A 17,423-nucleotide genomic window follows, 5' to 3' on the forward strand; every position below is an offset into this window, starting at 1 on the left:
ACAGTGCCCATAGATAGTGCGCGGTGTATGAAAATGGATGAACGTTGCACCAATGATAATACACTGGCAGGAAAAGCTATTTACTGTTACGTACATTACTTTGAAGGCGCAGTCGGACCTTGTTTGTCCCACAGACCGAGTGTCAAAGTTTGAAACCGATGTTGGTCATTCCATGACCACGCTAGTATTGTGAGCGGTTTGGTATGGTGATCAGGGAAATTCTCGTTTTTAATTACAACTAAGCAAAGTCTTGCAATTACGTTCCGTTTGTGGAATTTGATCATTCTGTTTCAATAGATTTCACTAATAGTAGGGGAAGGTGTTTGGTTGCCGGCACCTCACCGTAACTTATGACAGAAAGCAGATAGGGTCATTCCGACCAATATCATGTGTGGGTAGGGATGTCCGATACCGAGTCGATACTTTGAGGTATCGATACTTTCTTCCACGAATCGGGTATTTTTGGTATCGATATCGCATCAGAGCGATACTGTTAGTATCGATACTTTTGGTCTCGATACTTAAAGTATCGCAATAGATTGAAGTCAATTCTCATTACGACAGTTTTTTTTGTTTCACGTATAGAGGCTTTAACCTTAAGGTCATTCGTCTGTTTGGGTTAGAAAAACTTTCTAACCGTATGTGCGGGGTTGGGAATCGAACCTAGGTAGGCTGCGTGAAAGGCATCTCGCTATACCCGTCCCCAATGGAACATTCATATTTCGTATTGGTATGACGTGGACTAGTCGTCGTTGAAATTCGTTCTCGACAATCTTGCTTCGTCCCACAGGTGCATTGAAAAGGTCATACTCTCAGAGGATACAATTAGTGCGCCTAACAGCGATGGAATAATAGCAATAGGAATTGGCATTTAGTGTAGTATTCGTGTATCGACATAAACGCCATGACATGGAAATTGTTGAGAAAATAAGTGAAATTTGAAATCAATACACAGTGGCGTGCGAAAAGTCTTTGACGTGGACCAAAATTCGCGAAAGGCGAAGTGCAATCTATTTGGCAAGGAATGTGCGTATACTGGTGCACAAATGCACAACAAAAAACCCTTCTTAATCCACCTAGTGGTGTGATAATGCCTTCCTCTTCTTTCATAACAGTCTCATGAAAATATGTTCCATACTTTTATTAAATAATTTTGGATACTAATTTTGTCATCAATTGGTTCAGATTGATTCGAGTAGTTCAAAAAAGCATGCTTCAGTGTTTATGTCACACAGTCAGCATCGTTTTTCCAAACTAGTGCTGGACATTTGCGTTGCCTATTTGTAATCAGTGATGCTGATCTAAAAAAAGCCTTCTCAGTCCACTTAGAGGAATTTTCATATATCTTGCAAAATCACCATAGGGGGGAGTACATGAAATTTTCGAAATCGAAAAAAAATTTGATGTCAAAAGGCTTAGAATTGCATGAAACGTCGAGATTTAGTGTCATCTCGAAAAAAAATTTTTTTGAAAAAGTCGACTTTTTGGGACTTAAAAAAAATATGAAAATTCCCAGAAAGTTGATATTTTCAAAAAATTTTTTTTTTGAGATGACACTAAATTTCGATGTTTCATGCAGTTTTAAGAGTTTCGGCATCAAAAAAATTTTCGATTTTGGAAATTTCATGTACTCCCCCCTATGGTGCTTTTTCAAGATCGAAAATTGTCAAACTTTCACCACTTTAGCTCAAATTTTGCATGAAGGCTTTTTTCGAGGTGCCTCAACTTTTGAGCACTAGAGCTTAACGAAAATAGAGGTGATCCCAAAATTTTGGAACCCTTATATATAAGAGCAGTAAAAATCAATGTGTTTTGTCGGTTACGTCACTTATACCATCATATATCTGGAACCAAAAGTCACAACCATTTGATCTTCGAACTTGATCAATGACCCGACAGTAGCTTTCAAACGAGCCCAAGTTAGTTAAAATCGGTTCAGCCATCTCTGAGAAAATTGAGCGCGTTCAAATACAACGCATTTTGTCGGTTACGTCACTTATACAATCATATCTCCGGAACCAAAAGTCACAGCCATTTTATCTTCGAACTTGATCAATGGCCCGACAGTAGCTTTCAAACGAGCCCAAGTTTGTTAAAATCGGTTCAGTTATCTCTGAGAAAATTGAGCGCGTTCAAATACAACGCTTTTTGTCTGTTACGTCACTTATACAATCATATCTCCGGAACCAAAAGTCACAGACATTCAATCTTCGAACTTGATAAATGGCCCGATAGTACCTTTCAAACGAGCCCAAGCTTGTTAAAATCGGTTCAGCTATCTCTGAGAAAATTGAGCGCGTTCAAATTCAACGCCTTTTGTCGGTTACGTCACTTATACAATCATATCTCCGAAACCAAAAGTCACAGCCATTTGATCTTCGAACTTGATCAATGGCCCGACAGTAGCTTTCAAACGAGCCCAAGTTTGTTAAAATCGGTTCAGCCATCTCTGAGAAAATTGAGCGCGTTCAAATATCTTCTAAAAGTGCACACACACACACACGCACACACAGACATTTTCCGATCTCGTCGAACTGAGTCGAATGGTATATAACACTATGGGTCTACGATGCTCCGTTCGAAAGTCGGTTTTTTCCAGCAATTCTATTACCTTTCTATAGAGAAAGGCAAAAAGAATTGTAACAATCTCGATGTGATCATCAATTGATATGAAAAATACGAAAAATTCTTGTGATTTTACATTTTATCATATGCATCAGATCAGATGCACATAAATTGAGCGTCATATTTCACACAAAAGTTATATTCAACAGTGTAAAATTGTGTGATTTGGAAATTACATAACTTCAAAAAGCATGAAATCAAAATCAAAAGATCGACAGCAACAACGTGACATGAACCGAAGAACATAAGATCACAAAGCACACCAGTTAGTCGACTGAGCTACAGAAGCACATATCTGCTTGGCTGGTAAATCGTGCATATAAATTCATACAGTCTCACTAGCTAGCCCAGTGCAAATTACACTCGGAGCCAGTAAATTCACTGGTCTTACAAACCAGTTGTCGTATGTTTGAGCGCCGACCTGGAAGAATTCTTAGTGTCAGTAGAATCGTAGCACCAGCCATGCAATGGTTCTGTACACTCTGAATTGGCTGCGAAGTCTGTTGAAACAGAAGGTCAAATTCCACTACAGGAATGTAATACCAAGGCTTTTTTAGGCCAGTAAATTTCTGTATGAATGGAATATTACGTCATTTGAGAAGTTGAATAGATACGAATTGTATCGTTTGTAGAATTATGTCACCAGTAAAATTCATAATTTCTTTCTGTGTACTGAACATCAAATGCAATAATTTTCTGTTTACAAGAAATATCACAGATAAATCACACGTTATTACATCGAAACAACGAATTGAGTACATTACATCACCTTAACTGAACTACGACCTGAGCGTTTGAGGTTTTTAACCACGCAGAAGGTGCACTCTCTGATGCCGCTGGTTGAATGCGTCTTCTCGCCCCCGACGTCTGCTTCCATCTAACGCACAAGAAGAAATTATCGATTTTCAACCACGGTTCGCCTTTTATAACGTTGAGTATCGAAAAACAGGTATTGTTGAGAGCATATTGTTCACCAAAACATATCCGGATCTCTTTCCCTCCCTACTAACAAATCTCCTGTCCCGTGATGCTCGTGGAGATACAGTGGTACCCGCGGTCTCTAGAAACAACGAGTATCGGACTAACATTCCTTCCTTTCCCTCAGTAGCACAGCCTTTGGTCGTAGCCAGCGTCGTTATTGATCATTTAATAAGAAGTTAGGAGTGAGTGGGTATGCACAGTGAAAATGATTTGCTTCTTCCAAGCTTCATTTTATTGGTTCATTGTACATTTCCACTCATTAAGTCAATCAAGAAGTGCAACTACGGGCGATCTACTTCAGCTCTTCTTCAGCTCAGCTGTTTGTGGTTATCTCACATTGTTCAAAATATTATCCTAAATTCTTGATCATATTTTTGATGAAATAGTGAAAGAATAATGTTGCTGCCATTAATACAAGTCGAAATATTCACGATTAAGTTCTGCCCATTCTTCCATATGGCTAATTTTGAAAAGGCGCCCCATAGTAATTCTTATTCACGACAAAATTTCTTGCAGATTTCTCTGAATAATGCACTTTCAGAAAGATTTACTATTCCTGCTGGTGTATCCCAAGAAAGTATCCTACGTCACATCCTATACAACATTTTTACATCAGACATCCCACCTCTTCCGGGTGGTGGTGTTCTGTCACAATTTGCTGATGATACTGCCATTCTTTACAAAGGTCGTGTCATTGATGCTCTGGAGAATAAACTACAGACAGGTCTGGACGCTCTAACTGAATATTTTACAAGCTGGAAAATTGTGATCAATGCAGCAAAAATTCAGGTCATCTTGTTTCCACATTCAAGACCTCCAAAACTTGTTTCATCAGACGAATGCCGAATACGATTCGGTGATGAAGTCATCCAATGGTCCGACGAAGTTATCTATCTAGGACTCACCTTTGACAGACATCTGATATTCAGGTCACATGTTGACAAAATCGTTCAAAAATGCAGCATACTCCCAAGGTCTCTGTATCCGCTGATTTGTAGAACATCTAAACTGTGCCTGAAGAATCAGATGGCTGTCTATAAACAAATCATCTACCCCGCAATTGAATACGCAGTCCCTGTTTGGCGGGCTGTGCACGAACGCACAAACTTAGGCTTCAGCGCATTCAAAGTAAGATCTTACAGATGATTCTAAATCTACCCCCTTGGACAAGGACTAGTGAAGTACATGAGATGGCCTCCCTGGATATACTAGAACAAAAATTCGAACAATACTGCACGAATTTTGAAGAGAGGTGCTAAATCGCTGTAATACAAATAATTCAAAATTTGTACGTATTAGATTAGGGATAGCTATAAGTAGGTAGATATTTTATTAATAATTTAAATGAATATTGTTCCAGAAAGTATGGACGCAACCAAAAACCGCTGCCATTTCGCCATGGTTCAGAATCTGTCAATTTTTATGGCTGCGTCCTGTTGTTTACACTCTTCTTTAACCACTTGTGCAGTTGTTTATTCGTTTTCATTAGTTTGTTTCGAGATGCGTGGACTTTCAGCAGAACAACGTCGAAAAATTGTGTGAAAAGCCGTGCGAAATGCAATCAGGAAGTTCGGCGAGGATAACACCTTTGAGGATAAACTTAAAACGGGTCGGAAAAAGGTCCTGCTAACCCTCAGTTGGATAAACGTATACTGAAGGCGTTCGAGCAAAAGAAGGAGGTTTCAGCTCGGGATGTGACAAAAAAGTGGGCACTTCGAAGTCAAATGTCCTTCGTGCTAAAGAACGTTTGAAACTTCGAACCCATAAGAAACTGAAACAACCAAAACGTAGTCCGAAACAAGAAGCATCGATCAGGCCGAGGGTTCGAAAGCTGTACAATACGGTTCTTGCTGGAAATTTGAACTGCATAATCATGAACGACGAAACCTACGTGAAACTAGATTACAAATTCTTGCCGGGACCACAATATTATACGGTGCGAGAAGGGAAAGTGTTAAACCAGTCCGAGACATCGATTGAAGTCGAAAAATTTTGTAAGAAAGCTATGGTCTGGCAAGCAATTTGTAGCTGCGTTAAGATTTCGAAACCCTTCATCACCACTGCTTCAATGAACAGCGAAATATACATCAAGGAATGTTTACAAAAACGACTTCTACCCATGATTCGAAGCCACAAGGATCCTGTTGTCTTCTGGCCAGATCTTGCTTCTTGTCACTACTCGAAATCAACGGTAGAATGGTATACTACCAAAAATGTCACTTTCGTTTCAAAAGACATGAATCCACCAAATTGTCCACAACTTCGACCAATTGAGGAATTTTTGGCATTAACATAGGCACATCTTAGGAAACATGTCTCGGCAGCCGAAACCATTCAACAGTTCGAAAAAGATTGAAAAAATGTCAAAACTTGTCGCCAAGAAGTCTGTACGGAATTTAATGAGGAACGTTCGCAAGAAGGTGCGCCAGCTAGCCTACAATGGCTAAGTAGCAAATGTTGAGAATAATATTCTTTTGTTATAGTCTAATATGATCAGTATATCGAATAAAATTTGAATATTTACAGCGAAATCAAAGTGCGTCCATACATTCTTAGCAGTTTTTACTTATACTAGTACATTTACATAAACTTAGCAGCTCTAAGCTCTAATCTACAAAGGCAGGCTTCCAATAATGACAGATCGGTGCCTAATAGATGCATGATTACAACCCTTTCACGACCATAGGAAATGCAGGACGAAATATGTCACTACAAGGCAATATTTTAGCTATTGGGGGTGTAAATTGTGAGAATATCACCAAAAAAGCATAGCATAAGGGTGCATAAGTTTCCTATAGTTTCATGGGAAATTTTTCCCTATGATTCTTAGAAATAAATAAAAGAAGAGTTGGGTTTATTATATTGTAATTTAATTTATTGCTTTAATTATCAGAAAAAATAAATAGTTAGTTATGGCATTCTACGAAACGATTTCATGTACTTGTGGACGTTGCACATAATACATTTATTATGTGTTCTATTTTCATGACGTATAGAAAAACTTTTTTAGTGCAATAAAGATTGATAGTTCTTTTAACTTCTTCGTTCAGAAACACATTTGTCGCCTTGGAAATAAGTTTTCTTCAACATTCCGTAAAAAAACATCGATTTTATAGAAAGTAAAGAATCTATAACGATTTTTATAGAAGGGAAACATATTTCCCTTGAGCATTAATGGGTTAATTGGACAAGTAAACAAAAATATACAGACGACGTAACAATATTTGATTATTTTCCTTTTATATCAAGAGAAATAATGCTAGATCAGGAGATTTCTGGTAGAATAATGCTAAAATCCGTAGATTTCATATGATTCATCCGTAGATCCGTAGAAAAGACAGAAATCCGTAGATCTATAGATAAATCCGTAGGGTTGAGTGGTCTTATTATTTTGTCCGCCACTGTAGCCGTAATTCATGATGTCATTATTATTATTTATGGAATATTTTCATTATTCAAAAACATCTCATGTGATTGAAACTTTAAATAATTTTTCTCGGATGCTTTCGGGACTATAAAATTAAACAAATTCGTACGAATAAAATCAACTGATTGAGTAGTATTTCAAGCAAAGTTAATATTGCAGTCATCTAGCGCTGAATGTTTTTATTTGAACAGTTGGAATTTTGAGCGTATTTCTACACGTATTAAGTATATCATTCAGGCGAGTTGAAGGAAGCTGGCTCTGGTTCGATAAATTTGAAGTTATAGAAAGCAAATCAGAATATAGGTATACTTCCTCTGAACCGTTGTGTAGGTTAATTTTACTTTCGTTGGTGTCGGCATGGCGATTATTTAGCATCATTCAGCTAATTAATCCATTCATCGTGAGATTTGGGCGAAGCTATTTAGACTAAGAGAGACATTTCTCTCAATAGTGAATAGTTTGATATAGCGTAAATTCAGAATAACTTTAGTTTAAAGCTTTTCAGAAGCATTAAGAAAACTAAGAAATTATAATCCAAAATTTTCTTCAGTTATAATTAATTCATATTTCATGGCTGTTGGTTTTACAAAGGACTGGATCTACTTTGTATGGGTTGGTAGTAGAGAATCGAAGTGTGTATATGTCGACAGTATCAGATCTTCCGTGCCATCGCCATTTGGGAAAGTATAAATATATCGGATGATAAACTAATCACACAGTTAATGCTGTGGCTTTCACCGATCGATATCATGAGGAAGTGGCTTCTGTTAGCGTGTGCCGTGGTGGCTTTCAGTTCCGTTTGTGGTGATCTTGGTTTAAAAATAGGAATACCGTCTCTATCGGCCTCGGTGAAGAGTTCTATTGGAAATGGCATTAGCATTATTACAGCGGCGAATGCTAGTTTTACGGTGAATGCAACGCTAGATTCCAGTGGTGCTGTCGCGGCCTTAAGACTTGTGGTGGCAGATTTTGTGCTACCTCTGGGCAGTCTGCTTACCGGAATTCAAAGTGCGACTACAAACACTTCGGGTTATACCGCTGACGTGATTACAACACTGGATGGGCTCGTAACGACGGCGTCGACAGCTCTCGGAACCGCAATGACGGACGCAGCTACACTAGCAACTACAACCCGACCGGCATGGTACAGTAGTTTGACGACTGGCTTGACTAACCTATCGACCTTGGTCAGCAGTCTCACAAGTGTTTTCGACGCAATTGGGATATTGCTAACGACAATCAGCTCGGCTACATACGCGTATACGCCATCTAATGTTACTAAAGTTATCACTTCTACCGTAGTCGGTACCATTACAACCCCCTTAACGTACATCGCCGGTAATTTGACGAGCATTGGATCGGCAATTACCGCGATCGGTAAGGACAAACAAACCACCGTCATACTGGTCGCGGCAGCTAACGCAACGATCACCAAAGATTCGAATGCGTTGGCAGTGGTCTCAACCGCTTTCAACAAATCGGCCACAGATTTACAGAGTGCTATCATTGCCCTTTCTGCAACGAGTCTTGCCGCGATCAATACTTCCTATAGCACCATACTGGCTCGGTCAGCTCTCTACAATGGAGGAGTGGCAACAAATCTGACGACCTTTTTGTACGGAAATCTTGCGGTTAACTCTACCGCAATGGCAACGGTAGTTTCCAGTACCCAAAACACGACGAGTACGGTTTATGCCACCCTGAGTACGGAGATGTCAAATGTTGCCACGGCTCTGATAGCGGGACTCGCGAATATCACCAATGTAACGTCGACCAGTTCTAGCAAATATGCCAGCATGTGCCAAGCCAAATATGGATCGCTTTATAAACAGCCGGATCTTTCTTTGTCCCGACTAGCACCTTGTCTTCAGCTGGAAACTGCCGGGTTCAACACGTTACTCCAAGCGGTCGGTACTCAATTCAATGCTCTGGTCTCGGCTGTTGGTGTATCGGCTCTAAGATTGAATCTCTGCACTGTTACCAACGGAAACTGTAGCGTTTCGGTAGGTATCCATTCGTGGGTTTATTCTATAGGAAATGTAATGACCAGTTTCTCAATTTTCAGTATTTTGCCGACTTTCCCTCGTTCACCGATCGAGCAACCGCAGTTTACACTATAATTACGACACTGGTAAGTGTCAGTGAAACAGTTCTTACTGGCCGTGCCAGCAACTGCCTGGTCGCCGTTTCGAACGATATTCAGGACAACTCGCAACTCACACAGAATCAATTCGGAGCATGTTTGACGACCGGTACTTGAATGATCCTTAGGAATTGAAATACAAAGGAATTAGTTCTATCGAACGATAATACAATTCTGATACATTAGAAGCTTTTATTTTTTTTTCAATTTAAACTGGATAAATTATTTCCAAATTTCTATTTAATAGGCTCTGTTGACTTGAGATTACTTTCCCCTTTGCTATATTTCTCATTTTATCGTTCGTCTTTTGATGTTTGCTGCAATCATGTGCACGAGTTTTCAACCGTATTGAAAAATAAAAACAGAATCACGATGCCAGTACGAAAGTCTGTTATCAGTGTTTGGTTTTGATTGCACTCGATACAGCGATCGAGAAAAATCGTAGCCACTTTACCAGGAGTATGGCAGAAAGAATGAAAGAATTTCAATGAGTTTATTTGGTCGATCGCAACAGAATTCCAGTCTTCGGCATATATTTGTTGAAATTTACTGCTAAATGCAAAACTCGGTAGCTCAATTTTAACCGCTAAGCAGACGTCAAGTTTCTGCTATTGGCAGAACACAGTTTGTTTGACACCTAAGTGCCGTGTCTAAGCTGACGTGCCGAACGTAAACGGATTTTCGACTCTAACTGGCCGATTCAGGTTTGGTCATTTAGAGGTAAGCCTAGAAGAATACAGTAAATAATATTAACATGCTGTGATGAATAATAACTATTATGATAAGAAAAACATGTTCAATCACAATGCATATTTTGCAGCTGATCAATTCACCCTATTTAGCTTGAATATCATACACAGAAGTAACAGGAGTGCAGGATTTTGCAACTCTAACTCAAACGCTGCACCTGCTGTGTGTTTGAAAACTGTGTTACTTCTATGAATCAAATTCATGTCAAATAGCGTTTTATTGGGTTTATTCAAAATAGTGAATGAACATCATTATCAGCATTAACAAAGTCGTGTCGCTATGTTGGTGTGAAATATATTTTACTAAATTGAAATTGCGTAGTGAATACTGTCGAGTGTTAAAGGAGCACTTCTCAAAGATACAAAATTAACAATTTTCCATGACTTTGAAAGTTACATTGACACGCGTTATCCTTTCCTAGTTATAAATTCCTGTGAGATTACTGTTGTCACTAATTTTCACACCCTGCATCGGAACATCAACGATTTCAGACGTAAATCAATCGGCACTCATGTCTGATCTAGATCATCAAAGCTGATCGAACCATCCAATGATTGATTTTAGATGTATCAAGAATCATTTTAGCTTAAAATCACTACCGATTTTGTGTGACAGAAAATCAGTACCGATTTTGATCGATGTAATTTAAAGATCACTGATCAACTGATTTTGAAAAAGATCATATCAGTAGTGATTCTTATTGGGATAGATCAAAAGCGATCTTCTTCGGTAGTGATCTCGATTTGACGATTTTTCGATGTTCCCTGTCCAAATTATAAATCCTTCATAGTTTTTTACGTTTCGTCTTTGATTCGTCAATACATTACCAGATTATGTTGAACTGCTAATGATACCTCAATTTTTCTTACTGTGGCTCATTTATTCCGTTTTGAACAAAATATTTGAATGATTGTTGTTTACATCGAATCTCTTGCGTTACTCAAAAAGCGCAGTTTTGACTAGTGTCTAGTGACATATTAGGGAGATCAGGGTCATTTCACCGAAAGCCATTTTGCCGAAAACCATTTCGTCGAAAAGGTCATTTCGCTGAAAGCCATTTTGCCGAAAGCCATTTCGCCAAAAGCCATTTCACCGAATGGGCATTTCGTCAAATTCTTCATTAGTCTTAATACCGTGATTGGAATTGATAAAAAAGACATTTTTTTCGATTATAGAGGTTTTAACCTTAAGGTCATTCGCCTCTTCGGACCAGAAAAACTTTCTGACCCTATGTGCGGGGTTGGGAATCGAACCCAGGCGGGCTGCGTGAAAGGTATCGACTTACCCATCACGCTATACCCGTCCCCAAAAAATATGACAAACTAGCTGAATTACCCGGCGTTGCTCGGAAATGTTTCGTGAAGGGAAGGCCGAAAAAAATTCTCGAAGTTGTCCTGCTTAGTGAAATACTGTTGTAGTGAAACATAACTTAGACGGCAACTCGATTGAACAATTCTCCGTTCATATTCAGATTGCGAATGATCAGTGTCCCATCTCAGAACTCACAATAATCATAATTTTCATGGTATTCTCGACAAACTGGGTCAGTTTTATATTTGAACCCTTTTGTAAAAAACATTTAAAACTCCTTTCTCTCTATTAATACCTTCTTAGTAACCTCCGAGTTTCATATCTATATGTGCTTGTAACGCACTTCCGTACTTCCTCGTCCTCGATCTACAATACCTCTGGCTTCCATGGATATAATCAATTGCTACTCCCTCCTCTTTATAAAAATTTTATGACATCATGAATTGTTCAAAATTTTCCATCTGATAATGATTATTTTATAACGTAAGGTTGTTTAACATCATAACTACATTCGTACTATAGAATGACGTTTTTATATAATTTATTTTACCAAGGTTCTAACCATTTTGGTCGTTCATCAGGGAGGAAAACTTACGGAATAACGATTCAGTTAATACAATTATTGTTGTAAACTTCCATTACCTTGAGTCGACAGTTTTTTCAATTTACATAATAAAATGCACATTGGTTGTATGATTTCGTCAATTCAGATCAATGTTGAGAATACTTATTTCCCCTTCCTCTTGTGAATATTTTTGTGAACCTCACTTAGTTGCTAGAAATATACTGTACTCGTAAAGAAGTACCAATTTTTCGTAAAACCTGATCAATTTTCCCTTTCACTTTCCAAGTCGGGACATTTACCTCACTCTCTCACACTCTAAATAACCTTATAATCTATTTTGATTCAACTTCCTTGTTGTCAGTGAACTTACTACAGATCTTCTTCATGATTACCCTGAGTAGTGTAGAAAGTATCTGTGCTTTTCAAAAAATATCGACTCCCACCTTTGGTACATGCTGAGACTTGAATACACTCACGTTCATAGGCAGACAAAGATTATTTTCCCTTAGTTCTTTGAATTCCCCGGCAAAATGGAACCAGATCTTTTGAAATTATTCAAAGAAAAATTCGACCTTTAAATTCTTGCCACTCTCTTGTTTTATAAAAAATGGGAGATGAAAATTTATTTTCAAAAACCCCTCCTTCTAGTCTAAATATCGATTCTATTCAAATTTCGTCATTGACCCTCTCCCCCCATGTTAAGGACACTTCCTACACACTTTCCCCCCTGAAAATGTCCTAATGATCATTTCTGAAGAGCTTCTTTGTGCCAAATTTGATAGCAATCCGTTCAGTAGTTCCGGAGTTGCGCCGTTACAAACATTACATCCCCTTTTTAGAGGGCCGTACTACATCCACCCCACACGAATACCCTGCACAAAAAGTATCTATGGTCTCCACAAAGTATCGATTCTCGTCAAATTGAATAATTTTTTTCATGACCCTTGTTAAGGATAGTTGCTACGCTCTCTCCCCCATAAAAATACCCTTACAACTATCTCTGAAAAGCAAAAAGCAGCTATGCCAAGTGTGATAGCAATCCGTTCAGTAGTGTCGGAGCTATGCCGTTACACCCCCCTTTTTAAATGCACTTGCTATATACACTCCCTTATCTATCATATCTAAGGTATGGAAAATGTTTGCATGATCTTCAAAAATAATCGATTCTTGTTGAATTTTATGATTTTTTTTTCATGGCCCCTCCTGTTATTGATACCTGCTACGCTTCCTCTTCTATAAAAACACCTTTATGACAATTTCTGAAGAGCAAGAAATAACTGTTCCAAATTTTATAGCAATTCGTGCAATAGTTCCGGATTTATGCCGTTACAAACATTACACTCCTTTTTAAGAAGCACTTACTACACCCTCTCTCCATAGAATACCCTTATAATCTTATCTAAGTTGTGCAAAAAGTGTCTTCGAAAAGTACCGATTCTCGTCAAATTAGATAATATTTTTAATGACCACCTTTGTTAAGGACACTTCCCACGCTCCCTTCCCCCATGGAAATATTCATATAACCATCTCTGAAGAGCAAGATGTACATGTACCAGGTTTGATAGCAATCCGTTAAGTAGTTTTGAAGTTATGCCATTACAAACATTACACCCCTCTGTTTAAAGGCATTTGCTGCATCCATCTCCCATTAAATTACATCTACGGTATGCAAAATGTTTCTAAGATCTTCAACAAATATCGGTTTTCATCAAGTTATGTGGATTTTTTCATGACCCCTCCTTGGTTATGACACGTGCTACGCTCTCTCCTCTCATAAAAATACGCTTATGACCATCTCTGAAGAGCAAGAAGTACATGTGCCAAGTTTGATAGCAATCCGTTCAGTGATTCCGGAGTTATGCCATTACAAACATTACACCCCCCCCCCTTTTTAAAGGCACTTGCTACATCCACCCCCCATATAATCTTATCTAATATATGCAAACTGTTTCTATGGTCTAAAAAAAGTATCGATTCTCGTCAAATTACACAAATTTTTTCATGACCCCCCCTTGTTTATGACACTTGCTACGCTCCCTCCCATATAAATATACTCCCTAAACCATCTCTGAAATACAAGAAGTACCTGTGCCAAGTTTGGTGGCAATCCGTTCAGTAGTTCCGAAGTTATCGCGTTACAAACATACAAACTTACATCCATTTTTATATATATATATAGATAAAAAATGATTATGTTTACACCCGTTTTGTTGACCTACAATCTTACTTCTGAAATGATCCAGAGACTTGAATAATTTTTGTAGGTTTATTCATGATCTTCTGAACGGAATTTCTAAAAAAAACTTGTTGACTTTATTAGCGTACCTACCAGGCGATTGTTTGCGGTATTTTCCGATAACTGATAACTCGCTACCGCTCGCTTGGATCTAACTGAAGCAAAGAAACCTAGCTTTGAGTAGACCGGGTAAACGAGGCGGTTTTAGGCTTGTATACAAGACGCCGCCGCTTCCGATGTTATGTATTCAAAAATACCCTTTCGTAAAAAATGACCCTTTCGGCGAAATGGCCTTCTCGGCGAAATGACCCGCTTCCATATTAGGGACCAGATTCAGAATAAATTGAAAGCTGATTGTCGTTTCGTTGCAAGGTTAGCCGAGAATAGCTAATCTTTACACACTTTATATTGAGTAAATTTGTTACAACTTGCATCGTAGGTAACCAGTTTCTGCAAAGTGAATTATTTAAAAAATTTTACCTTTTGTCTTCGAAAACGAAAGTTTCATTCAATAAGGTAAAATAAAGTAAACCGTACCAACTTGAAATTGAGTCATTACGAATCAACTGTAGAGTAAATATATCTGATCTTTAAGTATTTTTTTCCATGTGCCTTACGGAAATTACCTAGAGCCACTTTACCTAAAATTAGGTTATTGAACGGAACCCCCAAATTGAGTGAAATGTACTTAAAATGAGGTTGTTTTGCGGTTCCGTGAACGTTGATCTTAATTTATTGTACGAAAACTAACGTTTATTTAGAATGGAGCATTAAACTTGGTTCAATACCATTTTTCAAATGCTCGGAAATAACAAATAAAGTATCCAAAGTAAATGGTACTCGATCACTATACATTCTAGTACTCGAGAAATCAACATAACACTGGTTTCTGTTTGAAAAAATGTTGCTCCGAAAAAACCTAACCTTACCCGATTTCACACATTTCTGAAGATTTTCCATGTTTAATTGTAGTTTACACTAAAAAAGTAGTAGTAATCACTTTGAACTCGATTTTCTTCTACTCCGAGTTTACTTAAATTGCTGACTTCTATTTGTACTATTGAATAAACGAAAAAATGCCAACAGTAATCGTTATAATGATTAGTGTTTCTTCCGGCCAAGTCCTATTGAAATTCTAGTCTGGAATCTTGTTTTTACTTTTCGATCACCTCTAACTGATGGCGAGTTCATTCGCTTCTTCTCTCACTCTCAGAATTTTCACCTCTCACGCATCCGTATTTTCTCCAGAAACTCTCAATTCTATGTTTTTCCACTCATCATCCCAAGTGAACCGAAACTCAGTTTTCTGTTCCGTGTTTTGTTTTGGTCGCTCTATTCGTGGGCATATGCCGGAGCAAGCGTGAGACTACGACAGGACGACAGGCTCTCTTTGCTCAGCAAACACGTGGTCTAGCAGTTCGTAGCGCGAACTAAACGTGGTCACATGGTTTTGTTATGCTGGAAATGAATCCGTACCACCTGTGAAGCGAGACTTCACCAACCGCTACATGAGCATCCTCATCCGGCATGGGGATGTTGGATTCATCCTGGTCCATCATAGCCCGATTGGGTACCGAATGCTAGCAAAGACCGAGTGTGCTTCTAAGAGAAGACAGACTCTCCCAGTCGACGCCTGAACGGACAGTATCTAACGGGGACTGGTTCGGTACGGTGGTACGGTTTCGATGGTCCTTTATACCGCGGTTGGTCCAAGTTCGCGGTGACGCGTGAATTCAGTTTTTTTTCAGGAAACTGGGCCATCCATCCTCCATCCATGGTGCATGTGATCGATGTACCGATGACTAATTGAGTATTTCGATTCGACATTCCAGGATCTGACAGCGGCCGTTCAATGCGTACTGTCGGCAATCACAAACTGGCCGGGAATCTGCACCTGTAACACAGATTTGGACAGTACATGGTGATTCAGGGGCTGGAAAATATACCCTTAGCTGTTACACAGATGGAAAACCGTTTTCAATGGTGAATTTTGTTTATTTTATTTTTTGTTTGCTAGGTAGTTGCAATTCGGGATTTAAATCTATGTTGCGATTTATGGTGTGATTGAGTTGGAATTGAATGTGACGCGTAGTGGGTCCAGCTTAGCTAACCGATTGCCATAGCTTTTCTCTCGGAATGACTGCATAGAAGCGCAATGATACGGCTAGCAAATTAATTACTTTGTTTTTCAGCGGATGTTGAACGATTCCGGTTACGATTGGAATTGGAAAGGTTTTTTTTCTGTAGTACTGAGTGTGATAGAGTTATTTACGAACCAAACAGAACACAAATCTCCACAAAACAATTAATTTTAAAAACCAAATCGCAACTTCTGCATTCGATGCTTTCAGTTGCGACTACGACTCGGCGGTGAATATAAACATGACTTTCGATGTCAAATTCAGAAATCAATTCACGCGGCACCGTTGAAGTGGAAAGCAAAAATATTATACAAATTTCCACGGCCAGTTGGCGAGGCTTTGTTCCGGTATGCGTTTCGATGTCGTGTCACGCCCATTAAAGCTATGTCGTAGTAGTTCTGGGAAGGGGGAGGAGAGAACCTCAAGCAAATCACTTTCATGTTTCCGGATCCTACGCCAGTCAAGACCCGTTAGAGTAGAACCGGATGAAAAATTAGTTTCCCTCGGCTCGGGTCGGGAAACTGAATTGTCTTCAAAGGGTTTTTATTTCCATTCTAGTGCCTATGAGAAATGAAAACCCGGAGACAGTGGAAACACAAAAATTTGACTTATGAAAGGGTTACCCAGAAGTGAACCCAAGCTTTTCCAAAGGATTACAATTGTTTTCGGTTATGGATTAAGTTCCAACGTTAAGTGTTTCTTAAACAAAAGTTGTGTGCCGCGGGGTTCCATCGATTGGTTGAAAACTGTGTTTGCTAGCTTCGGTCGGGTTCAACGATCTTTGGATTTTTACGTGTTCGCCCGTTTCTTGTGATTCATGTGCTTATAGAATCAAGTAGTTATTAGAAATTATAAGTGCTAATTAAAAACGTGTTATAATTCGAAAAATGAGAATGAACGGAAAATGGAAGTGTTATTCAACGTCGATTCATCTGGACTTATTGCAGGTAAAAAATTCTTTTGATTTTTATGAACTAGTATCAACTACTAAGTTATTTCGCAGTTCTTCAGGTCATCGTGAATTATTGAACAGTGCAATTTTAATAAAACATCTTAAGGCGATGAAATATTTAACAAATAATAAATAGGGTAATCGTGCTTTTTTCCATCACTGCTCCAACACACATCCTATCTATTCAAGGAAAGCAATCTGCTATCCCTGTTCCGTTCATTGGGTCAAGGATAGGATGAAAAACGATGCATTTATTTCGAGTTTATGCATCACTATGTTCTAGATGGTGTAC

The 17,423-nt window shown here is 38.6% G+C and overlaps 2 protein-coding genes across 6 annotated transcripts in view; both read left to right on the forward strand.

Annotated features, from left to right (window-relative positions):
* The first annotated feature begins 7,770 nt into the window (after positions 1-7,770).
* LOC131427477 (mucin-3A-like) lies at positions 7,771-9,364 on the forward strand. Its single transcript, XM_058590703.1, has 2 exons — positions 7,771-9,036; positions 9,099-9,364. The coding sequence occupies exons 1-2, from the start codon at positions 7,783-7,785 to the stop codon at positions 9,291-9,293; spliced, it is 1,449 nt and encodes a 482-aa protein (XP_058446686.1). The 5' UTR covers positions 7,771-7,782; the 3' UTR covers positions 9,294-9,364.
* A 6,316-nt stretch (positions 9,365-15,680) lies between these two features.
* The window catches only part of LOC131431005 (insulin-like growth factor-binding protein complex acid labile subunit), a 770,466-nt gene continuing 768,723 nt past the window's right edge, over positions 15,681-17,423 (forward strand). Inside the window, exons 1-2 of one of the 5 annotated variants that reach the window (XM_058596358.1) lie at positions 15,681-16,021; positions 16,231-17,126. The gene's annotated coding sequence lies outside the window, so the exon portion shown is untranslated. Of the gene's footprint in view, positions 17,127-17,423 lie in introns of all 5 variants that reach the window. The other 4 variants (XM_058596357.1, XM_058596360.1, XM_058596356.1 and 1 more) reach the window with 4 other exon arrangements.

This window comes from Malaya genurostris, chromosome 2 (genome assembly GCF_030247185.1).
Source record: "Malaya genurostris strain Urasoe2022 chromosome 2, Malgen_1.1, whole genome shotgun sequence".
NCBI lineage: Eukaryota > Metazoa > Arthropoda > Insecta > Diptera > Culicidae > Malaya > Malaya genurostris.